The 26,797-nt window shown below is 40.2% G+C and overlaps 1 protein-coding gene and 1 long non-coding RNA gene across 3 annotated transcripts in view; one reads left to right on the top strand and one right to left on the bottom strand.

The window, feature by feature from the left end:
* The window catches only part of LOC106635429 (uncharacterized), a 319,562-nt gene extending 314,806 nt beyond the window's left edge, over window positions 1-4,756 (bottom strand). Inside the window, exon 1 of the long non-coding RNA XR_008620618.2 lies at window positions 4,620-4,756. This is a non-coding gene — a long non-coding RNA (uncharacterized LOC106635429). The remainder of the gene's footprint in view (window positions 1-4,619) is intronic.
* HTR2A (5-hydroxytryptamine receptor 2A) overlaps window positions 3,808-26,797 on the top strand; it is a 66,532-nt gene continuing 43,542 nt past the window's right edge. The window contains exons 1-3 of one of the 2 annotated variants that reach the window (XM_003811414.5): window positions 3,808-5,189; window positions 5,629-6,371; window positions 9,277-9,477. In XM_003811414.5, coding sequence (XP_003811462.1) covers window positions 5,960-6,371; window positions 9,277-9,477 — 613 coding nt within the window. In that variant the 5' untranslated portion in view covers window positions 3,808-5,189; window positions 5,629-5,959. The remainder of the gene's footprint in view (window positions 5,190-5,628; window positions 6,372-9,276; window positions 9,478-26,797) is intronic. The other variant, XM_003811415.5, reaches the window with a different exon arrangement.

Here is a 26,797-nt window from a genome sequence, read left to right as displayed (position 1 = left end):
ATGCTACTGCCAACTATTTCTTGAATGAATGAAGGCAGGAACTATGCTCATCTTCATGGTTATACTCAGCACCTATAATAGTGCTTGACACAGCAGTCAATTATCAACTGTTAAATTAATGAATATTGTTCAACTCAGTGCCACTGTGAGAAAATTAAAAAGACAGATGACAGTCATTAGCTAATTTCAAGTAGTTTTTTTTTAGATACAAGCCAGTGCCATAATAGAAGGCAGTTCATGATATTGTTTTCTAAATATACATTGGTCCGATGGTCTGGCTTGTTCCAAACCTAAGAATCAGAGCACCAAAAGGAAGTCATAGATTAAATGTCAGTCAGTAAACCCTCTGTTAATATTCTTTCCTCATTCTCAGGCCATTAGTAATGTTTGAGCAGCAGAAATCTTAGAGACATATTCTTAAATATCATAGGGTAAAAGAATTCTATGCTGCCAATTCATAACAAAATCAGGTATAATCAATTGAGTGAAGGTTAAGGTTGGCACTGTCTTGAAAAATTAAGCAGCTTAAAAAGGACAAATGTAACAAAGAAAAGGGACCTATTCTATGTTCCTTTGAACGAGAAAAAAAATAAATGTTGAAACCCCAAATGTCCAGGCCATTTCAGTTTCTCAGACTACAATCCATTAAATAATCATTTAATCACAGTGACATAGATGAACTCACAGATACACTGTTGAGTGAAAGAAGCGTGACAAAGAAGACTGCAGAAGATGCTACAGTCTTTGCCTCCACTAGGAAGGAGGGCCACATGTGTCCATTTAAGTTAAAGTCAAAAAAGGATAGGAGGGTACTTTCAAAAATGATGAAAATGGTGGATATCTTAATTTGGGTGATGGTTACATGGGTGTATATATTTGTCAAAACTCAGCGAATTGTATACTTAAGAGCATTATGTTTTAATAAATTTAAAATATAACTCAGTTTAGACAAAATTAAAGTGTCTTTCAATGAGTATTCTGGACGAAGAGGAATGAAATAAATATAAACAGATTTCCTTACTGCAGGATCTCTTACAGCTTTTAATATGCAATTATGCACTGTATATTTCTAAGAGGAGACTATAAGATACAGTAATGTTCCAGACTTAATTGGTCAAGGAACTTTTTTTTCTCATATACATTGACATATGTAAGACACTACAGTTTCAGAAACCCAATAACTTTAGCCTGGAAAAAAATTCAAACAAAGGCTACAAATACCACTGAAGTCATTGAGAAAATATTAACATCTAATTTTAAGCAATCACTTTCTAGTGAACCTTCCAAAATGAACTAGTTATAAAATGTATTCCTATATATGGTCCAATGAAGAACTAGAGAAATTCTGCCCAAGATAATAAATATAGTTCTGGTATTGTTGACCTTAAATTCCTTCTGGCAGTAATTAGATAGCAAAGCCAGATGTATATTGAAGAACTCTAAGCTCATGGCAAGGAAGCATCATTCATCATCACATAGACAACACTTATCTGTTTTGTGTAAGACATCCAACTCACCCAGAGATGTTATTCAAGGCATTAAAACACAGCTAAAGATGATAGGTCATAGGTTGAGCTCCCCAGGAAGCTGACTCTGTAACTGATGTGTGTGCAAGAGATTTGTGTGGGGCGAGCTCTCAGATCAACACCTGCAGGGGAGCAAGAGAAGCCAGACTGGACAAGGGGAGATATTTAACCTGGATTTGACACAACAAAGGCCTCAGTGAATCCCATAGGAGCACTGGAACCAAAGTTCTTCAGCCATCAGGCAAGAGGGCCAGCCCTTTATATCCTCACAATGGACCAGTCTTTGCATGCTGGCTGCCACAGAGAAGGGGCATGGCCACTGGCAAGCTGGCCTCCTTGGCTGAAGGGAGTGTTCACAGAAAGAGTGGAGAGCCAGCCACCAATCCTTCCAGCAGCAGGGAGCCCGAGTCTCAGCCCTCAAGCAGAAGCTGGGTGAGGCATCACGGTGCGCACTACAGCAGCCAACACACACTTGTCTCACCAAACTCACAAGGGGCATCTGCCCAGCAAGAAACTATTCCTACCTAATCTAACCCTCATGCTATTAACCGAGAAGCTCTGTTTAAGAATCAGGAGCCTAGATTGTGCCCCTACTGCTTTGTCCATAACAAGTATTCATAAAATTGCGATAAAAACTACAAATAATCTTAGATGGTAGCCAAAAAAATATTTCCCAGTGTAAACCACATAATAAGAAACACTGATTAGTTTTGGCATGACTAGAAGCCTAGCTGTTCTTCATGAGAAATAATGGACTGAGATCATCAGAATTCTCTAAGAGCTATAACAAGAACATCTATAAAATTTAACCTCAGAAAACTTTTGAATAACTTCCTAACACTGGAGTACTTTTTATATTACATTTCCCTCTGCTATCTTTAATAAAATTAAATTGGTATCCCAATAAACAAAGTAACAAGAAAAAATGAGAGGTTCTAGGTTTCTCCCTGGTTCTCCTTTTTAATAATCAATTCATCTTAATTTATGCTAATAACAATTCAGTCAGAACACATCTGTTGAGGACCTTCCATTATGAGATACCATGCTTAGATACCACATGTGAGGTTTATGAATTGCATCTGGGTGGATAATATAGTAGTATAATATAGATGTAATATAGATTACATCTATATTAAGGGTATGGAAATGAAGTTCAACATCTAATAGAGAAGACAGACATTTACACAGATGTCATGCATTCATTCAACAAACATACTTAAGCACTACATGCCCAGCTGTTAACAAGATAGACACAGTTCCTGCCTTTATGAGGCTTACATGAGACATGATGTGTTAAAAATAGAAGGCTGCAGAAGGTGCTATAGTCTTTGCCTCCACTGGGAAGGAGGGCTACAGAAAGCTTAGGAACAGTAAACTTAGTAAGAATAATAGCAACTAACCTTTATTGAGTGTTTAAAATGTGCCAGGCAAATATGTAAATTTATTTGGCTTTCACGTCAATCCTGAGGTCTTTTTATTATTAATGTTCCCTACTTGCAGATGAGGAGACTAAAACACAGAGATTAGGTAGCTTAATCACGCTTACGCAGGTGGTGAGTGGTAGGCCTGGGATCCAGAGCTGCTCTGGAACTGAGCACGAATTTGCCAGATGGACACACACAAAAAAGGAATGGTAAGAGCACTCCAGGCACAGGGAAGTACAAGTACAGAGACATAAAAATGGTCAGAAACATGTAAGTTCAGTCTGCATACAGGCTGACTGGGAGAGTAACCAGAGTCCAGGCCTGCAAAGTGGGGCAAGCAGGGTACAGGTAGATGAAGCAAAGTGTCATGTGCCCCACAAGGAAGGGACTGCAGGAGTGTAGGCATGGGAGTGATGCCAATTCTGTCATTAATATCAGTAAGAATATCAATAAGAATGAAAGTGGCTGACATTACTTGAGAACCTCCTATAAGCCAGACATGGGCCAAATACTTACACACATTATCTCAGTTTAGCTTCACTACAATCTTATGAGGAAGGTATTATCCCATTTTACAAGTGAGAAGACTGAGCTTTAAAGGAAGCAACTAGATGAGGCGAGGTTCTACTGTTTATGAGTGATAGAGCTAGGATCCAAAACCAAGGAACTCTAAGGTCTGTGTTCTCCACTGCCTGCTCGCCAGCGTGCATATTTGACGTGGAGGGGTAGGAGGGTGGCAGGCAGGGCAGTGAGGGGGGCACTAAGGCACCCACCCAGGAAATAGGTGGCTAGATCTCGACCACAGGGTGCGAGCTGCAGGCTGCAGGAGAGGACATGTGAGAAATACGCATACAGAGGTAGCACCGGAGACGAAGTGGGATCTGGCAGCAAGAATGAAGGAAGAGTCGCGGATAACAGCAGCTGTCTGAAGAGGTGGTGATTCCATCATGCAAGCCAATGGGTAGGAACAAGCACTGAGAGCCGGGCAGGGGGATGCGGAGTGAGGGAAGATGCTGAGGTCAAGGTCTCCCAGGCTACCATGGAAGGAGCCAATGGGCAGCTGGAGATTTAGGTCTGGAACTGAGAGAAATAATCAGCTATGAAGGTACAGACTTGGCCACAAACATATTGAAGGCATGAGAGTGGTTGAATTTGTCTAGGGAGAATGTGAAGAACAGAAGGTGATAGAACTGTAGCAAAACCCAACTATTGAGGAAAATATTTTCATGCCTGCAAAAAGAGAGAGATCAAACTGCCTCCTTTAGAAACCTACTTGGGAAAGGGCTTTCTTTACAAGTAAGGCAAGTTGTCATTACTGGTGGGGGAAAAACATTGGTACTGCGAAACCAACTTATTTCCTACCACATGTGAGGTTTTGAATAATATCTGGGTGGCATATTTCTGCTGAAGAAAATAAGCCAGTTCAATGGTGTATCTATTAAATAAAAATAGTGCTGATAGTTTATCAGAGTTATCACCACAGATGTGCCTAGCCACCCTGAGCCTATGTGGCCAAAGTCAGTAATTCCACTCTGGACACAAACACTGTTGGCTTTGGATGGAAGTGCCGGACACTCACAGCAGTCCGAGGACACACTGTTTTCTAGCCTTATTTATGTTGTCTCTTCACCCTTCAGCCTAAAAAATTACCACAGTGCCACTTACCTACCTTAATGGGAATCTGCACAAAAGGCCATTTCTCCAGTTTCTCTCGAAAGCAAAGGAAAACTTCCCAATATTAATATGTAGCAAAAAGAGGGAGAAGAAAAAGCCTATTTGGTCCGCCCTCCTGGCTGTTGCTACCTTGCAGCTTATGACATACACATAGAGGGAGGTCTGATGAAATGAACGAGGCAGTCAGAGAGCTACTCCATTCCCGTGGAAACCAGGAGTCCCTTGGTGCAGACAGCTCTTCCTACTTTCCCATGCAGTTCTTTTGTGCGACTTTGAGGGGCTCGTGAATGATTTCTAAATGTGTGCCTGCTGAGGCGAGCCGCACAGGGAGGGAGGAACCCAGCCGAGCCGTGCCAGAGGAAGCCAACAGGATCCAAGCAGTGCGGGAGCTGGCTCAGCTCTTGCATGCAGTTTTTGAAGTCAGCAAAACAGAAACCAAATTACTATCATATTATGCTGGTGGAAGATCAAGAAGAGGGGACTCTACACCAGTTTAATTACTGTGAGAGATGCAGCGAGTCACAGAATAACAAATGTATCTCATGTGTGGACCCTGAAGACAAATGTAAGTTCTCATGCCGCTATATTTTATTGCTGTGTAATTTTCTTTCCGGTTTGAAATCATGCTGGGCCAACATGTAATCATTTCAATGAGAATTTCTAGGGAGGAAAGTTGTCTGCTAATCTTTACTTAAGACTTTTTTGTTTTCCTTTTATTAGCTAAGCAACATTATAGGAGCTGAAATTCCTGACAGCAGCTGTGGCAATTCAGCCTAAGAATGGCTGAGAACTGTAACCCAAAGTACATCCAATTACTATGGGATTAACACTGGATGTATTTTTAATTGACTTTCTTAATGTAGAATGTGTACATCCCCACTGTTTCTGATTGCATGCTATTTTAATAATACTGTTGCTAAACTAGTACCATCAGCATAACCAACAAAATGAGATATAGTTAAACAAGAGTCCCAGTAGTTATAAAACTTTTCTTCTTTGTCCAGGACATTTATCTTCCCGAATGCTCAAAAAAAAAAACCCTGCAACCTCTATGCTAAAAGTTCATTCTGCTTTTTTATCCTCGCTTTGGTGAGAAAATAATAAAACCAAACAGTGGACTCTCCTAAAATTGTGAATGAAGAAAACTTACAGCCACCACAGTTCAGTTCTTTAACTATCATTGTAATAATGGAAGACAAAAATCCAGCCCCGGGAGACCAGCATGTACACCAGCCTCAGCGTTACAGAGTGTGGGTACATCAAGGTGAATGGTGAGCAGAAGCTATAACCTGTTAGTCCTTCCACACCTCATCTGCTACAAGTTCTGGCTTAGACATGGATATTCTTTGTGAAGAAAATACTTCTTTGAGCTCAACTACAAACTCCCTAATGCAATTAAATGATGACACCAGGCTCTACAGTAATGACTTTAACTCCGGAGAAGCTAACACTTCTGATGCATTTAACTGGACAGTCGACTCTGAAAATCGAACCAACCTTTCCTGTGAAGGGTGCCTCTCACCATCGTGTCTCTCCTTACTTCATCTCCAGGAAAAAAACTGGTCTGCTTTACTGACAGCTGTAGTGATTATTCTAACTATTGCTGGAAACATACTCGTCATCATGGCAGTGTCCCTAGAGAAAAAGCTGCAGAATGCCACCAACTATTTCCTGATGTCACTTGCCATAGCTGATATGCTGCTGGGTTTCCTTGTCATGCCCGTGTCCATGTTAACCATCCTGTATGGTGAGTGGCATTAGTTTCCCAGCTATATTCGCACTGGTAATAAAGAGCATGTGCATGCCATCAGCAGATGAGATGGGGCTCAGGGGGCAAACAAACTATAAATAGAAGGCTTTGTTTATAGACTAGAGCCTACTATGTTACTTATATTTTACTCTTAAAATGGGATTTCACATAAAAATCAGACAGTCAATGACCTGTGATCACTGGAGAGTTTTGTGCTTCAAAACGCGTACATCCTGTGTAAAAATGATCATTGGAGAGTTTTGTGCTTTAAAACATGTACATTTAATGTAGAAATTTTTATAAATTACCCCATACAGTCATAAACCAATAACTTACCCATCATTCTGAATCTACTTGATTTTTGCTTCTTTATATTCCCAACCAATATTCCAGCCTTCAGGACAGAACAGTTTTAATCTTTGTCACACAGTTTTCAGCACTTTTAATGGAGTGATAAAGCCTTCCCAATTACTTTGGAACATTTGCAGAGAGAACATTAGTGGTGCAATAGGTTTTATGTTAAAATATGCAGAATCTCCATTAGAATAAATGAATTACTCCAGTTTTAATTGTTCCCTGCCCAGAGAAGCTAATTTGGAAATGTGCCTTTGAATTATATCCTCAACTCTTTGAAAATGCATATGCATAAACTCCTCCAGTCTGGTTTGGAGGAGGGTGGGAAACAAATGGGAAGGGATTAATCTTGCTTTCTTCTCAACAGAGTTTGAAATAGTCAGACCTCTCAGCAAGGGACCAAAATGTGATATTCTTTCCAAATTATGAGTAATACAGCCAGATACCTCCTTAAAGGAGAGACTATTGTGACTGCTGACACAGGCACAAGCAGCAGTCACTCAGAGCTTAGAGACAGGTTATGATAGCTATCTTTAAAGGGAAATTTTCTGGTCAAGTCTTAGGGGCTAAGATTAAAAAACATCAACCCAGCCCTAGAGAATGTGAAGGAGGAAGGCGGTACGCAAGGGCGAGCAGGCGCCAGTTTGCACAAAGCTAGTAACGCTCATTCCAAGTCCAGCCATTTAAATGCCATTTAAATGCCACACCGGAATGATTTCATTTAATTTGCCTGCCCTTTCCCCAGCATCCCGGGGAAGATTCTCGCTTCCCAAACCCCCTCCCCTAGGGGGCAAACTCCAGTGGGGGTAGGAGGAGTGACAGAGCGGGACCCAAAACAGAGGCTGGAGGGTGGGGTGACCCCCGGCGTCACCCGCTTGGGGAGCAAGGGCGCTCCCTGGCGGCCGCCGCTCTGAGCGCAGCCCGTTCCCTCCGGAGCCCCGCCCCTCCCTGGGCTGCTCCTCCCGCCTCCCCCAGCCCACGGGGCGTGGGGCATGGGGCTTCTCCCACAAGGAAATGCCCCCTCCTTATCCCGCATCGGAAACACTGACTGAGGCCCGGGCCGCCTCCTTGCAGAGAAACCCCTCCGAGGGCCGACATCTGTTCCGAACAGACAGAGCGTGGCTTCCCCCATAAGGCGCTGCAAAGGAAAAGGCTTTCCTTTCGGCTCAAGCTCTTTGCAAATAATACAAGTGAATGGCTGTAAATTAGGCTTGTACCTACGCTCTTTACTTGTCTAAATATCTCTTGTGGCATTTTGGTTAATAGTGTACGTTTGCGTTGGAGTTTGTTCGGCTTTGTGGGTCTGTAATAAGAAAAGTGGACTTTAAAATTTTCCTTCTTACATGCAGGCAGATCTAACTCCGCTGCTTATACTGTGATCAAAACTAATTAAGGTTTACATAACTGCTTGATCCCCCTCCAAAACACAAAACCAGGACACTTTGTTTATGTCCATAAAGCACACTCTAACCTTCCTCATATAGCAGGTGACCTGCAGTGTCTCTTACATTGGAATTGTCTGGGGAGCTTGGAAAAAGCTTTGCAAACGCTTCGACATTTGATGTCCACCTCAGCCCACCCTCCAAAGATGATTTAATTGGGCTGGGTTTGGCATGGGCATCAGGACCTTCTCTAAAGCTCTCCAGCTGATTCTGATGTGCAGCCAGGGGTGAGAGCCACTACCCTAAAGCAGCTATTCACAAAGCGTGGTCCCTGGACCAGCAGCATCAGCATCACCCGGAGCTTGCTAATTCAGATGCAAATTCTACAGCCTGCTCCCTACTAACTGCATCAGAACCTCTGGAGGGAGGTCCAGCAGTGTGTGTTTTAAGAGGTGTGGCAGAGTCTGATGCTCACTAAAGTTTGAGAAATGCCTCCCTAAAACAAAGCTCAGAGCAAGGACACCTTCCTTTATTTTTCTTCACCCTTGTCTTCAGCTCTCCCTACACATACCCCAAATTTGAGTTTGGCACCCAAAGCATTATTAGATCATTATTTTTCATTTTTACAAACAGACGTATTCACAATCTGAATTTTTAGTCATTTAGTCATTTGCACTAATGCAATTTATTGCCATCACTGTATGGGACTGGATGGTTATAATAATGACTAAGAGGTGAGACTATTGTATTTCCTTAGGGAAATACAATCCAGAGAAATATGTGACTAAATCCTGACAGTACAGTGTGAGAGGTGCTCCAGAAGAGGAGCCAAAACACAAATTTTGACATAAGCCATTAACAAAAGAAATGTTTTGCCAGGCGTAAGGGGGAAGAAAGAGAACCCCCAAATAGAGACCATCCGAGCTTACCGTGCCACACTCACATAACTCCAGACACTAGAAATTTTCAAACCCTGCATTCATCAGCCAGTGCTAGCTTATCATAGTTTAGTTGCCAGTGGGCTTTTTTCAAATACTAAAAATATATTGTGTTGCCCTTTGCCACCGCCTGTGCCTGTCCCAGAGCTGGAAATTGTCATAGGATAGGGATCCATGTGCTCCAGGAGGCACAGGGTTGCTCACTGACACCAACCTTCTGCCTCATAGGGTACCGGTGGCCTCTGCCGAGCAAGCTTTGCGCAGTCTGGATTTACCTGGACGTGCTCTTCTCCACGGCCTCCATCATGCACCTCTGCGCCATCTCGCTGGACCGCTACGTCGCCATCCAGAATCCCATCCACCATAGCCGCTTCAACTCCAGAACTAAGGCATTTCTGAAAATCATTGCTGTTTGGACCATATCAGTAGGTAAGTGGGAACATATTTCAGAGCCTCATTTGAAATGACAGTTCGTGCTTTCTGAAAAGACTTGTTCCATTTTGTTGTACTGAAACCTGACATCCTCAATCTACTGTTTTGGGTGGTGCAAGATATGTTACAACATCATAATTATCAGATTCGCTTCAGGAAAGAAAAATCTGTTTATGTCACTGGCTGACAACATGAATTTGTATTGCTTTGCACAAGCAAAACTATAAACAGTAGAGCCAAAAAGTCAGAAATAACTGTGCTGTTTTCCCTATTTCTTACTTTCAAGTCCACGACTCTACTTCTTGGGTTTCCCAAAGACCTCAACTTTTATAATCACTGGACTTATGGTCAACGTAAGGATGCAGACCACTTTGCTAGAGAACATAAAGCCTCTGGGCTCTAGAGAAAGGTACCATGTGCTGTAGCTTGGAGGGAAAAGGTGGGCCAGAGGAAAGTGCCAGGATTTGCTTTGGGGCAAGGCTGCTCTTCAGTCCGACCCAGTGTCCCTATTGACCTTCCTCCTTTTATGATACCACACACCAAAGGATTTCAACTTGCTTCTGATAGGTTGATTACATACATTCATCTCTCTCCAGTATTGATCTTCTGTCACACACCTAATAGTCAGAAAAGCCCAGGTAATGGAAGCTAAGGGGGCGGGTCTCAGGCAGTGAAGTGAATTGTACCTGTCAACCTCAGCACCTTGGTTGGTAACCAAAGATTCTCTGACATTCATTTTAAAATCCAAAAGCTTAGCAGGCAGGAATGTTGCACCTGCTTATGGCCACGCCAGTGCCAGCATCCGATAATATGAGAGACTATGAGATTCCACCACTTGAAATCAAGGGCTTGAGTGAGCTTATCCACAGCATTGGAATAATAGTACCAATAATAAGAGCCAACACAATAATACTATATCTTGTGTATTTTAGTTCCCATTGTTTTCTTTGCTGCTAGCAATGGGAACTATTATGCAATTTGAAGAGTAAGTAGCTCCATCTTATAGATGAGGAAAAACTGGGATTCAAAAAGCAAAATGAGCTGTGCAAAGCCCCACAGCCAGTAAGTAGCACAGCGAGGATTTTGTTGAATTCTGGTGGGAACATCTGATGGAAACACTAACAAATCACACTTGTGTCACTTTCAAATGTTTAAAAAGTCTTACCTACTTCCTATTTTAAATTTCCCATTACCGTTTGAGATAGAAGATTCTATGGTGCTTATTTGATAAATGAGGAAACCAGAGTACAGAGGTATTGTGGCTTACTGGATCATGTCTCCAACTTGCAGCAGGACTAGGACCCTAAACTTCCAGCACCATGCCCTGTTCTTTCTGTACCCTCCTTAGGAAACAGTTTTTGCTCCTAGAAAATGCTTGTAGTTTCTGGGACTGTGCAAGTTGGACTCATTCTACTACCCTAAAGTGAAAGTGAAGGGCCAGTAACCACTCAATCCCAATTACACATAAAATGCCCCTGGGAACATTCTGATTTAATTGCCTAGGGTGAAGCCAGGTGATTCTAAGGGGCAGTCAGAGTTGAAGACCACTGAGATAGGTTTTCAGGGTGGTCAGTGTGATAAGTAGGAGAATCAAGATTAATGCAAAGGGAGCAAATGAAGCTATTTATTTTTACCCCGATACACTGTCCATAGTTTTACCCCAATATACTGTGCCATTGATGAGACAAATGCTGGGAAGGTCAACCATCTTTTCCTCAGCCACACTGACTCCACCATCTCATTCAAGCTTCATGATAACACCAGTAGTAAGGTAACAGTTTCTGAGCACTGAGTACAGACCCAGTAGTATACAAAGCCCCTTAAAGAAAATCAGCTGCAGAGAACTCAGTTGCACAGGATGATATCGCTTATAATCAGGAGTCAATATGGGTCAATCTGAGTCCAAAGCCCATGCTCTTTCCACTGCACAAAAGATAGCCAGAAAGAGCCAGAGGCAGACTATCACCACAGGAGGCAGGCAGGCTGGAATGATTGTGGTGGTGCTGGGCAGGGATATTCATCCATCCACTTGGCCAGTCTTTTTGTGTTGGAGTTTCCCTCTGGTTGCCCAGGTTGGAGTGCAATGGCACTATCTCGGCTCACCGCAACCTCTGCCTCCAGGGTTCAAGCTATTCTCCTGCCTCAGCCTCCTGAGTAGCTGGGATTACAGGCATGTGCCACCACGCCCGGCTAATTTTGCATTTTTAGTAGAGACAAGGTTTCTCCATGTTGGTCAGGCTAGTCTCGAACTCCCGACCTCAGGTGATCCACCCACCTTGGCCTCCCAAAGTGCTGGGATTACAGGCATGAGCCACTGCACCCACAATTGACCAGTCTTGTAATGTGCATCTACTATGTGCTTGGCACTGTATAGACCAAGATGAAAAAGACATATATTCAAAGATCTCTCACAGTAAGGTAGGAGAAGACAAGGAAACAAAAGAATAAAAAAAGTTACATAGAATCTATACTAGAAGTCTGAGGTGTGTGCCCTGAGGAGGGGGCAAGTGGAAAATGTAAAAAGGAAAAAGGCAGATCTAATGAAGGACCTACAGATACTCAGCACAAATATTCTCTTGAGTTTTCTTCTAGTGTTTCTGTTTTGATTATTTTGCTTTGGGTTTAGTTTTTTGTTTGCTTTGTGTGTGGTTTCTTTTAATTTAGATCCTTAGTCTAGCTGGAATTTTAAAATATGATCTAACTTGTTTGCTTCTACTAGTGACTAAAGCTTTTTTTAGACTCAATTGATATTTTCTCTTCAAGCTATTGATATGTTCACTCTCTTGGTAAATTTCTAAATATAATACTGTCTTACATTCCTGGAATATTGAGTTTGGATGACAAAGTTGGTTGGTTTATGATTCTTACAAGTTTTCTTTTTCTAGCTTTATTAAATGATAGAGAAGTTTCCACTTTCCCTAAGTCTTGAAGTCTTTAAGTAGAAATTACATGTTTTTGAGAGGTTATGTAGAACTTGGTTCCAAATCTCTTCATCCTGGCTCCTTTTTAAATAGTATTTTAAGTTACATTTCTAACTTCTATAGTTATTGCATTTACATTTTCTATACCTTCATAGGTTATTAGCCGCATACAAATTTTAACTTTTACATTGATTCTTTTATCATTAAATGTCCCACTTTATATCTAGTGATGCTTCTTGACTTAAAATCTATTTGATCTTAGTATAGCTATGTTAATTTTCTTTTGATTATCATTTTTGGATATATCTTATTTCATCCTGTTACTTTCAAACCTTTTGTGACTTTAAAGTGTTAGCCTGTAAGCAGCATATAAAGTTTTGTTTTTAACCCCATCTTTGTCTTTTAGTTGGAGTATTTAGTCCTTTTACATATAATGTTAACTCATATTTGGGTTTAAATCTGTTATCTTACAATTTGCTATTTTCCTATTTGTTCTATATTCTAGTTTCTTTTCATTCTTACCTTCTTTTGGACTAATCAAGAATTGTCAATTCATCATTCCCCTTTATGAGCTTGTTATCCATTGTTTTAAATTACTTCAATGATTACAACATTCCTTATTGACCTTAGAGTCTAAAACAAATTATTACTTGTAACACTTCTCGGATAGTGCAAAAACTTTAGAACCTTTTAACTCCATCTATCCCTGTTGTCTTTTGGGTTTTTCCCTATTTACTAAATGTCTTTTTTAAACCCATAAGACATCATTATAGCCATTCTATTCACTATTTCTCACATATTAACCCCTGTTGCTGTTTATTGCTTTCTTCATTTTCATGATTTTGCCTGGGTTCCTCATTCCTGAAGTATTTCCTCTAGAATATCATGTCGTTTGTTCTGTTTTTCTTATCCTAAGCATCTTTATTTTGCTTTCATTTCAAACACATTTTTGCTCAGTATAGAATTCTAGGTTAACAGTCATCTTTTTTTTTTTTTTTCAGCACTTCATAGGTGGCAAATCCAACATTCCAGGCTTATATTTTTTGTTTGTAAGAACCCAGCTGTCAGTCTTATTTTTATTCCTTCAGAAACATCACCTTGTGCCACGCCCTGCTGCTTCAGAATGTTTTGTCTCTATTTTAGCAACTTTATCATGATGTACTTAGTTGTGAATTAGTTTCTGTTTTTATCCTGCATGGTATATGTACTGATTCTTAAACTTGTGACTTTGGCCACTTTGACAAAACTCTTGGTCATCATCTTTTAAATTTTGCTTCTGCCCCATTCTCTCTCTTCCTCATGTCTGGGACTCCAATCTCATGTATGCTAAACCTTTTACCTAAGTTCTTTATAACTCAAGCACTTCTACATTTTTTTTTTTTTTGCTTTGTTCTTCAACTTTTAAGTTCGGGGGTACATGTGCAGGATGTGCAGATTTGTTACATGGGTAAACGTGTGCCATGGTGGTTTGCTGCACAGATCATCCCGTTACCCAGGTATTAAGCCCAGCATCCATTAGTTATTCTTCCTGATGCTCTCCCTCCCACCTCCCCCCACCAAAAGGCCCCAGTGTGTGTTGATCCCCACCATGTGTCCACGTGTTCTCACGATTCAGCTCCCACATATTAGTGAGAACATGCAGTGTTAAACACTTCTACATTTTGTACATTTTTCTCCTCTTATTTCTTGAGATAGCTTTACTGACTTTTCTTCTTCTGTTACTAGTCCTCTCATCAGCTACTTCTAATCTGCCTAAGACCCATCTCTTGTTTTCTTAATTTTAATTCCTACACTTTTAGTTCTAGATTTTTTCATTTAATTCTTTATAAATTCCAGGTTTTTAGAATAATTCTCCATGTTTTCATCTATTTTCTTAAATATTAATCACAAGTTATCTGGATCTCTCTTTTCTGGGTTGTGGGATTACCTAGGGATTTCTCTTTTCTGAGTTTTGGGGTTTTTTTTCTCTTCATTCTGTCTGTTGATATGTCTGGTAATTTTTTTAATTGAGTACTGTGTATGCCTGATAATTTTTTTTTTTTTTTTTTTTGAGACAGAGTCTCACTCTGTCGCCCCCACTGGAGTGCAGTGGCGTGATCTCTGCTCACTGCAAGCTCCACCTCCTGGGTTCACGCCATTCTCCTGCCTCAGCCTCCCAAGTAGCTGGGACTACAGGCGCCCGCCACCACACCCGGCTAAATTTTTTTTTGTATTTTTAGTAGAGATGGGGTTTCACCATGTTAGCCAGGATGGTCTCGATCTACTGACCTCATGATCCGCCCGCCTCGGCATCCCAAAGTGCTGGGATTACAGGCATGAGCCACTGCGCCTGGCCTCCTGGTAATTCTTTTTAATTGAATACTGGACACTGAAATAAAATGTTTGGGTGCTTTGTTGATACTGTCTTTCTCCAGAGTGGAGTCTTTTAGCATTAACAGCAGTTAAAGTAAGCACAGTTCCCCTTAATCCAATAAGGGATTGAGTTTATTTAAGGCAAGGTTCTTATAAAAGCCATTCTATTTCCAGTTTGCCTTTATACCTAGGATGTATTTTTTTCATGATCCCAGATGACAGCCTGACGTGTTCTCCATTTTGAGGAGCTCTGAGCTTCAAGTTTCATATCCTCAACATCGTAAGACTACTGCTAACTCTCTTTAGCTATTCGGTCTCTCAATCTGTTCCTTTAACAAACTGGTAACTGCCTGAGTAGAAAGGTAGCTCATAGTATTACCTTGCTTTCTTGCTCTTCCCTTCACTCCAGAATCTTAACTTCTTAACATCCTGGCTACCTTGGTACCCTCTCACCAATTGCTTTTTCTCTCCCTGACCCCAAGGACAGGTTTGGGACCTTGAATTCTGCTTTATGTGGTACTAATATTACTCTATCTTTTTTGTTTGACTCTCCCCAGGCTATTTTCTCACCTTTTCATTTTTAATATGTTTTTGTAGCTTTGCTTTATGTGCATTTTCACAAGTAACATATGGATAGATTTATTTAACAAAATCTGTTAGTCTTTGCCTTTTTAATATTGAAATTTTACCTGCCCACATTTGTGACAATCAGCATCAGTTTTAGCCCTTCCATCTTATATTTATATTTTAAGAGCTCATTTTTAAATGAACTATTTCATTTACTGACTTGCACAATGTCTTAATTTCCTGCCTCCATCCCCGTTAGTTTGAATTGTTATGGGACTCTTCCACTGCTCTCATGATTACAGTCCCATTTCAAATCATCACGTTATTTCTATTAATATATCTAAAATAAATAATCTCATTAAGTTATTTCCTCATTACCCTGAGTCCCAATTCACAAGTTTTCCAATAATTTCTAAATAACCTAGTGGCAGAATAGATCTTTAAAAGCAAGTCAAAAAATGCAGATGCCATAAAGAAGAATATATACATAAACAGTTATATAAGTTTGATATGGCTAAAATCAGTGTAAGCAAAGTTAAATGAAAAATATTTGCAATGTATATGATTGGCAGACCAAGGGTTAATAACCTTAAAATACAAATAGCAACATATTTAAAAAGAGGAAAAGGAAACAATCTAACAGAGAGAATAAGCAAACTAAAATTTCAGGCAATTCACAGAAACATAACTTGAAATGGACAATAAAACTTATTTAACATGTTTAGCCTCTTTAACAGTCATGGCAATATAATCTAAAACAATGCAGTAATGTTTTTCACTTATCCAATTGGCAAAATGAAGTTAGTGAAAACAGCCAGTGCTGCCCTGAATATGGCACCACTTGCACTCTCTCAAAACCCTGCTTGTGGAAATGTGAATTATTTGTTCTTGGGCCATCTAGCAAAAGCCATTAAAACTTGACCTACCAATTCCACTTGAGAGAATCTATTCTATAGAAAAACAAAAGCACATGTAATGATTTTTAATGCAGCAATTTCTTCAGAATGGAAGAAATGGAAAGGTTGGATTATGTTTAGATATGTCACTTTTCTCTAAATTGCAGAATATTTTGAAGCTCTTAAAAATATTAAGTTGAGACTACAGTTGTTTCCATTTATCCAGTTTCCCTTTCCATGGTTTTATTTACCCGGTTAACCACAGTCTGAAATTGTTAAATGGAAAATTCAAGAAATAGACAATTTGACAGTTTTAAATTGCCCTCCATACCAAGTAGAGTGATAAACTCTCCCGCCATCCTGCCTCGTATTACCCAGAATGTGAATTATCCTTTTGTCCAGCATATCCACACTGCAGATGCTATCCACCTGTGAGTCACTTGGTAGCCATCTCAGTCATCCGATCAACCGCCATGGCATCATAGTGCTTGTAGTCCAGTCATCTTTATTTTATTCAATCATTTACTAATACTTTAATTCTTACTGCTGCTAATCTCTTACTGTGCTTTCTTTATAAATTAAGTTTTATCATAGGTACGCATATACAGGAAAAAAAACAGTCTATATCAAATTTAGTATCCTTGGTTTCAGGCATCTACTGGGGGTCTTGGAATGTATGGCCCTCAGATAAGGGGGGACCACTGTATTTGATATTTAAGTGAAGGAATGTTCATAATGTTAAATGCAAGAAGCAAGTTTTGGAGTGGTATGCATGGTGTGAGCTCATTCTGGTAAACTAATGATAATATAGTGATAATATGTGGAGATATATATATGTATACATACACACAAATACACACACAAGTGCTGAGAATCTGTCAAAAGACTTCACACTTATCAAGATGATTAAATTAGAAAGAATGGCAGGATTGTCATCTTTCTCCTTAAGCATTTCTATATAGTTTTGTCACAGTTTTGTTTTGTTCTGTTTTTTTCTTGAGACAGAGTCTTGCTCTGTTGCCCAGGCTGGAGTGCAGTGGCGCAATCATGGCTCACTGCGAGCTCTGCCTCCCAGGTTCACGCCATTCTCCTGGCTCAGCCTCCTGAGTATCTGGGACTACAGGTGCGCACCACCACTCCCAGCTAATTTTTTGTATTTTTAGTAGAGATGGGTTTTCACCATCTTAGCCAGGATGGTCTTGATCTCCTGACCTCGTGATCTGCCCACCTTGGATTTGTTTAGATATCTCACTTTTCTCTAAATTGCAGAATATTTTGAAATCTTAAAAATATTAAGTTGAGACTACAGTTGTTTCCATTTATCCACAGTTTCCCTTTCCATTGTTTTATTTATCCAGTTAACCACAGTCTGAAATTGTTAAATGGAAAATTCAAGAAGTAGACAATTTGAAAGTTTTAAATTGCCCTCCATACCAAGTAGAGGCCTTGGCCTCCCAAAGTGCTGGGATTACAGGCGTGAGCCACTTCACCCGGCCTGTCACAAATCTGTTTATTCCAAAGTGTTTCAGATGATCCAGAATGCAGCTGTTATAACTGCATCATGGGTCAAAGGCAGCTTCTTGGATGAGGCGGCCAATTTTCAAAGTTAGCAAGGATCTGACACATTTTCACCTCGGTAATCACATCATAGATTAGTCAAGTTTTCCTGCACTCAGTACTCCTGAAATGTACTGCTGCTTTCCCCTTGCTCACCATTATCAGTGTGGTCACTTCACTGCTTGCCAAGGATTCCATCTAATTCTGAGGAAAAGGAACATAATTGCAAATCATTGTGTTTTCTGTGTGGGAGCTTCTGAGTAAAGCAGCAATGACAGGAGATTGAAGCATTGGATTAAGAATAATCCTGCGGGGTGGAGAGAGAGTGATCCTAGTATTCTCTATGGATTTCATTTTCCCTTTATAAACCTACTTCCCATGATCAGCAGTAACTGTGACTTCACCGCAACGTATAAAATGAGCAAACCCTTTCCTCAGGATGGTTTCTTTTCTCATGGACCCTTCATGATGTATCCTTTTTCCATCTGCCAATGCCATGAGAAGAGAAAATAGAAGCTACTTTATTTCCTGTCTTTAGCAAAGACATATCTCAGAAAAGGTGAAAATGACTATTCTCACATTGCCGTATTCTGACAGGCAACCAAAGATACCACTTTAAATTCCTTTTCCAGATGTTATTTCATTTCAGAAATATATTTGCAGTTTATGGGGTAATTTTGAAGTACCATCAGTCTAAATAGATTTTTTTCCCTCAAGGATAAACATAATCATGTATTTTCTGCATTATTACTTTTGTAATGGGAGGAAAGGCAAGCTGGGTTACATTTATTTGGGGCCATTCCCCTCAAACTGTGACACCTTACATAGAATCCTAACCTTCCTGGACCTAACCTCTTGCCTTCATGCAGCTCAAATACCTACCTTCCTAGACAGTGCAGATGTTTCAGGAAGCTTTGAAGGACAGAGAAAATGATAAAAATCTCATTGTAGTTTTGTGTTGATTTAGTATATGGGGGTTTTTAGCATCGCTTCATGTTATGTTTTTGTTTTCTATAATTGGCTGTCCATGGTTTTTACTGTAGGACTTGGTGAATATAAGCAAAATGTCTGGAGCCACACTATCTGGATTTGAATACTGGCTCTGTCCCTTCTAAGCTGTGTGACCTTGAGCAAGTTACTTCACCTCTCTGTGTCTCAGGTTCCTGGTGATAAAATGGAGATGGTAACAGTACCTACATTATGGTTTCTGTTTGCATGGTGGATCTCTCTTGGATTCTATTTCATATACTAATTAGCCATGTGAGAAAAGAAAATAGATGCTAATTTATTTTCTGTCTTTATGAGGTTAAAGATTGAGTAAATGTAATGTTTGTCATATAAGTGTTAATTAAGTTTTCAACATAATTTGAACTCTTGTCTTGGCTTTTTCCTAATTGGTAAATTAGGGGATTAAGCTCTTCGTGTTATCACATCTTACCTGTATATTCCCAGTTTGTTACTTGTCACTTGACATTACTTGTTTTTTTCCACATGGATTTATGGAGTCTCATTTATTAATGTTCCTTTCTCTTATGGCTTCTGAATTTTGAATCATTACTACAAAAGCCTTTTCCACTATAAAGTTAAATGTTTCCTCCCATTACTTTTATGGTTTTGTTTTATAAATTTAAGTCTTTGGGCCATTTAGAAATTAACATGTGATCTAATTTTATCTTTTTCTGCATGGCAACCTATTGTCCCAGCATCATTTGTTTCCCCATAGACTTCATATACCACCTTTGCCATCTACTGCATTCCATGTGTATTTAGGTGTTTATTGACTGTTTCTACTGATCTGTCTAGTCGTTCACCACAGCATACTTTTAATTAAGGATTTTTTTATTGTCTCTGATTTAGTACTCTCTCATTTTTTTTTAACTTCCCTGACCATTTTCACTTGCTTGTGAGTTTCAAAACTCAGCCTCTAATTTCCCAAAAACTACTATACTTGGAATTGCATGTAACTTCATGTATCTACTTTCTAGACCTTTTGACTGGCATACTTTTTGCACTTTTTTTGGTCTTATTTTTTACTTCTTTTTTTATGAGCAACCTCAAATTCTATATGGAATGAAGTGAATGTATATAAGCAAATGTAACTACATAAAATCTAAGCACTTAGGTTGAAAAAATAGCATGCTCATTTAGGTCCAAGAGGAATGACAGCAAAATATATTTTCCTATGATGCCGTATCTTCTGGAAAAAAAATGCTTGAAAAAATAAATCAACTGAGTAAACCAGACTCAAAACCAGGTGGTGTTCTGTCAGCCTTTACACTGGAGGACATTCCCAGCCCCACAGCCTGAAACAAACTATCTGAGGAATCCACTTGAGATTGTCTCTCCTGGGACCCTCCAGGTTTATGCCCAAATCCTTTATATGGCTATTAGTCAGCCTAAGAAGTACATGTCAGAGACTATTCAGGCAACCAGGACAGAAAGGGCTTTGGGTTACCTGTCCTCACTTCCACTTCTGGGAGATCATATGGTAAGTTAGCATCTACCAGAATACAAACAGAAACTTGAATTAGTCCAAGTCTCCTTTGGTTTCTCTATCTTTTCACTTTCTCTCCTAGGGGGAAGAAGTGAAACTGCCTCCATTTGTTGTATCTTTATTTTTGTTCCTGCCATACTTCATTTCCCTCCCCAGAGGTCCAGAGAGAGATCCAGGCACTGCCCCAGCCTGCAGCTGAGTGGCTTGGCATCCAGGAACAGAGATGTTCACAGCCATGTTGAGAGAAAGTGTTGCTGTCTCTAGAGTATGGCAGTGCTGGAGAGCTGTCAAATGTCAAGTGGCCATCTACGCTTGTCACTACCCTGAAACAAAGGATCCGCAGGGCCACCACTTGGGCCACCCCTTCTCTTGTCCCTGAGTGCAGTGACCCTTCCCCTCCTCTGCCCACAGATGCAAGAGAATTTAGGGACATCTCCTTGCCTGGCCAGTTGTCTCATACTTAGAAGCACAATATGGTAAAATATCACGAAAACCTCTGCTCTTGAAAGACACGTCCTCGGTTGTCCTTCGGGACATTAACCCATGGGTAAGAAGTCATTTAATGACCCAGGCAGCTGAGAGCCTGCCAGAGTGGCAGCTGACTTCTCTCTGCATGGCAGACTTCAGCCTCATCTTTGGGAAAACATGCTCAATAAAACAGCACTTAGCACAGCATAGATGCTCCATGGCCACTGGAAACTGGTGAGAATAATTAAGAAATAATCAGGTCATAAGAAAGAAAGAAGTGCCTTCTTTTTTTTTTTCTTTTTTATTTGAGACAGAGTCTCCCTCTGTCACCCAGGCTGGAGTGCGGTGGCACCATTTTGGCTCACCGCAACCTCTGCCTCCCAGGATCAAGTGATTCTCCTGCCTCAGCCTCCTGAGTAGCTGGGATTACAGGTGCCCGCCACCACACCCAGCTAATTTTTCTATTTTTATTGGAGACGGGGTTTCACCATGTTAGTCAGGCTAGTCTCGATCTCCTGACCTCAGGAGATCCGCCTGCCTTGGCCTCCCAAAGTGCAGGGATTATAGGTGTGAGCCACCATGCCCGGTCAGAAGTGCTTTATTTTTTGTTAGTCTGTTGATTTGGCCTGGCTTATGGACTATGAATTTCTTTATTCTTTTGCTAAATATTCTTTCTAAGAGGAAGAGAAGGGACAGGGGACTTGTGTTGCTTCTGGCTATTTCAAGCAGAGGAATAACATCTGCATGCTGCCCCTTCATGCCCACCTTCTGCCCTTGGGCTGCGTCAGGAGCCTGTATGCTCTTGAGGCTTCCACTCTCTCCAGATCAGTCTTTTCTGGGCTAAGAGATAGGAATCGTCACCATGCAAGGAGCTAAGGTGGATCTTCTGATCAGTTTATTGTCACCAGCATCCTCTGTGTCCTAGTATCCTACTCCTTCATTGGCCTAACCAAAACCCAACCTGGATGGCTCTGACAAACCAGCCTTTACTGTTGCTACACTCAAGTAACTCAGACCTGCTGGAGAAAATTTTACTCTGTGAGTTGGGCACACCACCTATCTGTGGTTTTCAACCTCAGCTAGATCCTCTTGTTCATTGCTATCAGTCCTTTAATTTGTTCTTGGATTTTTTTTTTTTTTTGATACAGGGTCTCACTCTGTCACCTAGGCTGGAGTGCAGGGGTGTGATCATGGCTCACTGCAGCCTCAGCCTCCCATGCTCAAGCGATCCTCCCACCTCAGCCTTCTGAGTAGCTAGGAATATAGGTGCATGTCACCACACCTGGCTAATTTTTGTATTTTTTGTAAAGATGGGCTTTCAATGTGTTGCCCAGGCTGATCTTGAACTCCTAGCTCAAGCAATCTTCCCACTTCAGCCTTTCAAAGTGCTGGGATAACAGGCATGAGCCACTGGGCCAGGTAGTGGATTTTTTCAGATTTTTCTGTTTAGGTCCTTTTTACAGCCTTTGATTGCCACTGTCTAAGGCAGATAATCATGTCCCATTCTTCCCCAAGAAAAGACCATCATGCACAATTGTTTTTTTCTACTCCCATCTTCCAATTGTACCCCTGATCTTCTGTACTTCCTGTCTCTACCTCCTGTCCTTCCCAAGAATTTGATTTCTCTCCATCTCTCTCCAACTTATGTTAATTTCTCCAAGATTTTATCCTTGCTTTTCTATTTTGTCACCTTTCATTCATGTCTCAAAGCAACATTGGCTGCAGCCTCCTTCCCTTTTATTGTTCTTGTCAAGGTCACCAAGCCCTTCTGCATTTCCAATTGAATCCGAAAGACTATCTCTATTTCAACAATTTATTCAGGTAATACACAAATACATTCTGAACATGAAAGAAACAGCTCAGGACTATAGAGAATACAAAGTGAAGTTATCCTTCATCCCTCTCTGCCTCTCTGGATCAGCACCCACAGCTCTTGTGTTAACCTTGAACTGTGCTGTTCCCCCCCACTACAGAGCATAGGCAGGAGAAGAGCACTGCCAAGCAAAGCTCCCTCAGATTTCAGCCCTTGGAGAATGCCCCTTAATTCCCATCCATGTGTATATCCTTTTATCCTGCATTTCATGCAGTTTCCTCAAAACCCTGCTGACATTTGCTGCAGTTTCTTATATTTGTTTTTGTCCTTTCTTCAAGTTCTGTTTCCCTCTAAACCAGATCCCATCTGCTGTCTTCCAGAAATTCTTCCATCATTTAAAAAATACTAATAAAATGACATTTTCTTTTCAGTAATTCTGATTTTTTTCTTCTAATTCTTTTGTATCATTAAATAGAATTTTAGGGGTGAGGCAGTATAAACTTGTGCTCAGATACTATCTTGATCCACAAAAACAGAATTATATGTGTATACATACACATATATGCACATACTCATCTACTGTTACTGTTTAATGCAATTGTTTGATTCTGTGGATTGATTTCTTCACATCTGTCTTCTTCCTCAGCTCCTTCCCACTCCCTAGATCTTCTTCCTCTGTGGCTTTTGCAGACTCCTTTTCTCCTCTTCCTTAAATGGTAATATCCTCCAGAGACCCATTCTCTACCTTCTCATTTTTTATTCTTGCTTCTGCTGGGTCCTTTTCTTTTTGTGGGTTCAGCTATTAGAACACTGACAAACTGCTTAATAATCCACATCCCAGCATGAAGTGCTTCCCAGGGATTCAACCCCCGGCATCCAACTACCCTGTGGCTGCTTATAGCCAGAAGTCCCCCACACTTCTCAGGTGAAAAGCTCTACTCATTGTCTACCTGTTTCTCCTGAAGGCTGTCTTAGCATCTGCCATCAACATCTACTCAGCCCATTAGACTCACAGAATTCCTCTCCTCCTCCTAAGCTCCACATGCAAGCAGTTGAGTGGTTCTTTTGTTTTTACTTGCTCACTGTTTCCTAGATCAGTTTTCTCCTCCCAGTCAGCCCTCATCATCTCTCTCTGGTGCTAATGCAAACATTTCCCTGTCCACAGGGTTGTTGCTCTCATTCTCTACCTTGCCACTGAAGTGAGCCATATGAAACAGGTTTAACTAAATTGCTCTCCTGATTGAAACTCTTGAGTGTCTCTCTTGCCCCATAAAGTACGGATCCTTAAATGAAAGGCATAAAGTCCCCATAAATATGGACCTGGTCCATACCTCTATTTCATCTCTTACCGTATATTGCCTCATCTTTTATTCTCCAGCTGCAATAAATTTCCCATCATTCTCATGTCATTTCACTCCCACACTTTCATTTTTTAATCTTCTGCTTGAAAAGCCTTCTCATCCTCTTGCCTAGCTGCCTTCTACTTTTCTACTTTCCTATGATTTTGGCATCACCTCTTCCAGGAAGCCTTCACATTTCCCCTTCCCTCTATAAATGAGGTACTTGCCCTGCTTTGATTCTTCCAAAACCCCTCCATATCTCTATCTTTTCACATATTTGATTATAATCATTAGTTTATTCCCCTACTAGGTCACAAATTTTCAGAGTGCAAGGAATGGAGAGCAAAGCAGAAAATGTACTTCATCTTGAGTACAAACTATGTAATAGAAAATGCCTATCCAGGTACACCTGCATATAAAAATTAATTTCTGGAGTCTGACTCTGCAAGCACTTTGAAAAAAATTTGTTTCCTTGTGCCCTTGGTTTCAAAAGTTTTAGATTGCTTTCCCCATATAGTAGTTTAAATGAAAGCCTAACCTTTATATAAGAATAAACTACTTTTGTTTGTCTACTTAATATCACTGTGTTGTAATTATGAAGGCCTAGTTAGTAAGGTCTGCTTAAAAAAAGAGCTGTTGAGCTGTTGATTTATTTTGAATTTCTCCCCAATCAAGTTGGTGAGCTTTTGTTTCAGATTTTGAGATTTCTTTGGAAAGCGTGCAAGAATCGTTCTCATCTAAGCCGAGTTCTGCCATATTGGAATACACATATCATCTCAGGGCAGTTTTTTTGTTCTTTAAATTGGATGCTTTTGGAAAATATATATAAGAAGTGGTACAGTATAGCTTCTAGAGGCCTCATGGGTCTCACCATAACAGCTACTCATTAGTGGAGTCCCCACGTTCCACAGTCTAGGCATCAACTTGTAAGTTTAGATATACTATGTTTTCCCCTTCATCCAGAGATGATTGCACTCTGGGAAGTTGGCTTATATGACTCAAATTCCAATATGCTCACTTATTTAAAATGAATGTAATAGGAACCCATTTTCCTGGATCCATTCACCTGCAGGGACACACCTTCCTGATAAGAGAATCTTCTCAGCTGGTCATATTAAATGGCAATGCAAAGTTAGTAAGGGTCCACAGTGGATAAGGGACTATACAAGCATGTGGGGGACACAGTGAGGATTCAGTGAACATAAAGCATCTAGCGAAAGAGTTTGACAGATATATTCTCACGAACTTTTGTTAAAAATATGAATCAAGGACAGGCACGGTGGCTCACGCCTGTAATCCCAGCACTTTGGGAGGCTGAGGTGGGTGGATCACGATGTCAGGAGATCAAGACCATCCTGGCTAACACAGTGAAACCCAGTCTTTACTAAAAATACAAAAAAAAGAAAATTAGTAGGGTGTGGTGGCAGGCGCTTGTAGTCCCAGCTACTCAGGAGGCTGAGGCAGGAGAATGGCATGAACCCAGGAGGTGGAGCTTGCAGTGAGCCGAGATCGAGCCACTGCACTCCAGCCTGGGCGACAGAGCGAGACTCTGTCTCAAAAAAAAAAAAAAAAAAAAAAAAAATATATATATATATATATATATATATATATGAATCAAAATACAAGCACACAGCAAATGGCTTACAATTGAATGAAGAAACTGCTAATTCTGAGGAAGCAGAATCTACCATTATAATAAAAATGCAGAGAACTCTGGCAAAAATTGGGGATCAGAGATGGTTGTGTCAAGAGGGAGATGCTTGAGTTGAACCTTGAAGGATGGGCAGAATTTTAACAGTAGAAATGGAGAATAGGCCAGAACTTTCAAAGAAGATAGAATAATATGGAAGAAAGATGTTATGATATGGTTCGATAAGCAACAGATTGAGATATATGAACTAAGATGTTCTTTAAAGGATATTTTTATAACTCTATAACATTGATGAATCACCATTTTCCACTGTAGGGATATTTGTGATTAGATAAGCAAGATCAGTTTGCTAAAATCAGAATGTCTTCTCCCCTGGAAAGAATGCTGAAGACTTTTTAGCTGTTGAACTCATCTTTTTCAGTATCTCTTGTCAATCATCAAAATTGTCTGTTATAACATATATTACTATTACAGTTCCAAAATTAGCACCTGCTTTCTCTAGTTGTGCTGTGGGTATTTGTTTTGGATTACTTTTGGAGAGCCACTTTGGAGTCCTGGATGAACAGGGAGCTATGTTTTTAATCGGAAACATTTTCAAAACCTTTCTTCTGAAGAGTCACTTCTAGGAAGATTTCTGTAGGTGAACATTTTCATCCATTTTATGATGATCCTCCTTGGCTCTCATTTCATAAGGCAGCATTTTTCTGACCTTTCCTCACACTCTAGGGCCCTGTTTAAGGGTCTATAATAGCTTTTGTTTTAACCAGGAGGAGGTGAGAAACATGAAGTATGGTGGCACTTTAAAAAGTGATGTCTTCAAAGTCAATTATCTACTGTCTTTTAAAATTAATTTTAATTATTAATAACTGATTTCATGAGTTAGAACCATTAGCTATGGTGAGATGTAAAGATGAACAAAGCCTTTTTGCTCAATTTATATTAGCCTGTGTCAATAAGAACCTTTAGGGTTCACATCATGAATGCTTGCCATTCTCCACTTTTTAAAAGGTCTTTAAAAATGGGAATTGATTTTTCTCCTACCATTCCGTATTTTATGTGGGGGTAGATTCATGATTCCTTTTCATATTTGAAAGTTTTTAAAATCCCAGATGAACAACTATAAAGGTTTACATGACTGACTACATTTGTAGGCTATATTCCCATAATTAATACATTGTGCAATTAATTCCCACTGGACATATTATTCAAGGAAACCACTCAGGCTATACATTTAATAAAGAACTTTTGGACATGACCC

This window comes from Pan paniscus, chromosome 14 (assembly GCF_029289425.2).
Source record: "Pan paniscus chromosome 14, NHGRI_mPanPan1-v2.0_pri, whole genome shotgun sequence".
Taxonomy (NCBI): domain Eukaryota; kingdom Metazoa; phylum Chordata; class Mammalia; order Primates; family Hominidae; genus Pan; species Pan paniscus.
This window is presented reverse-complemented; position numbering and strand designations above follow the sequence as displayed.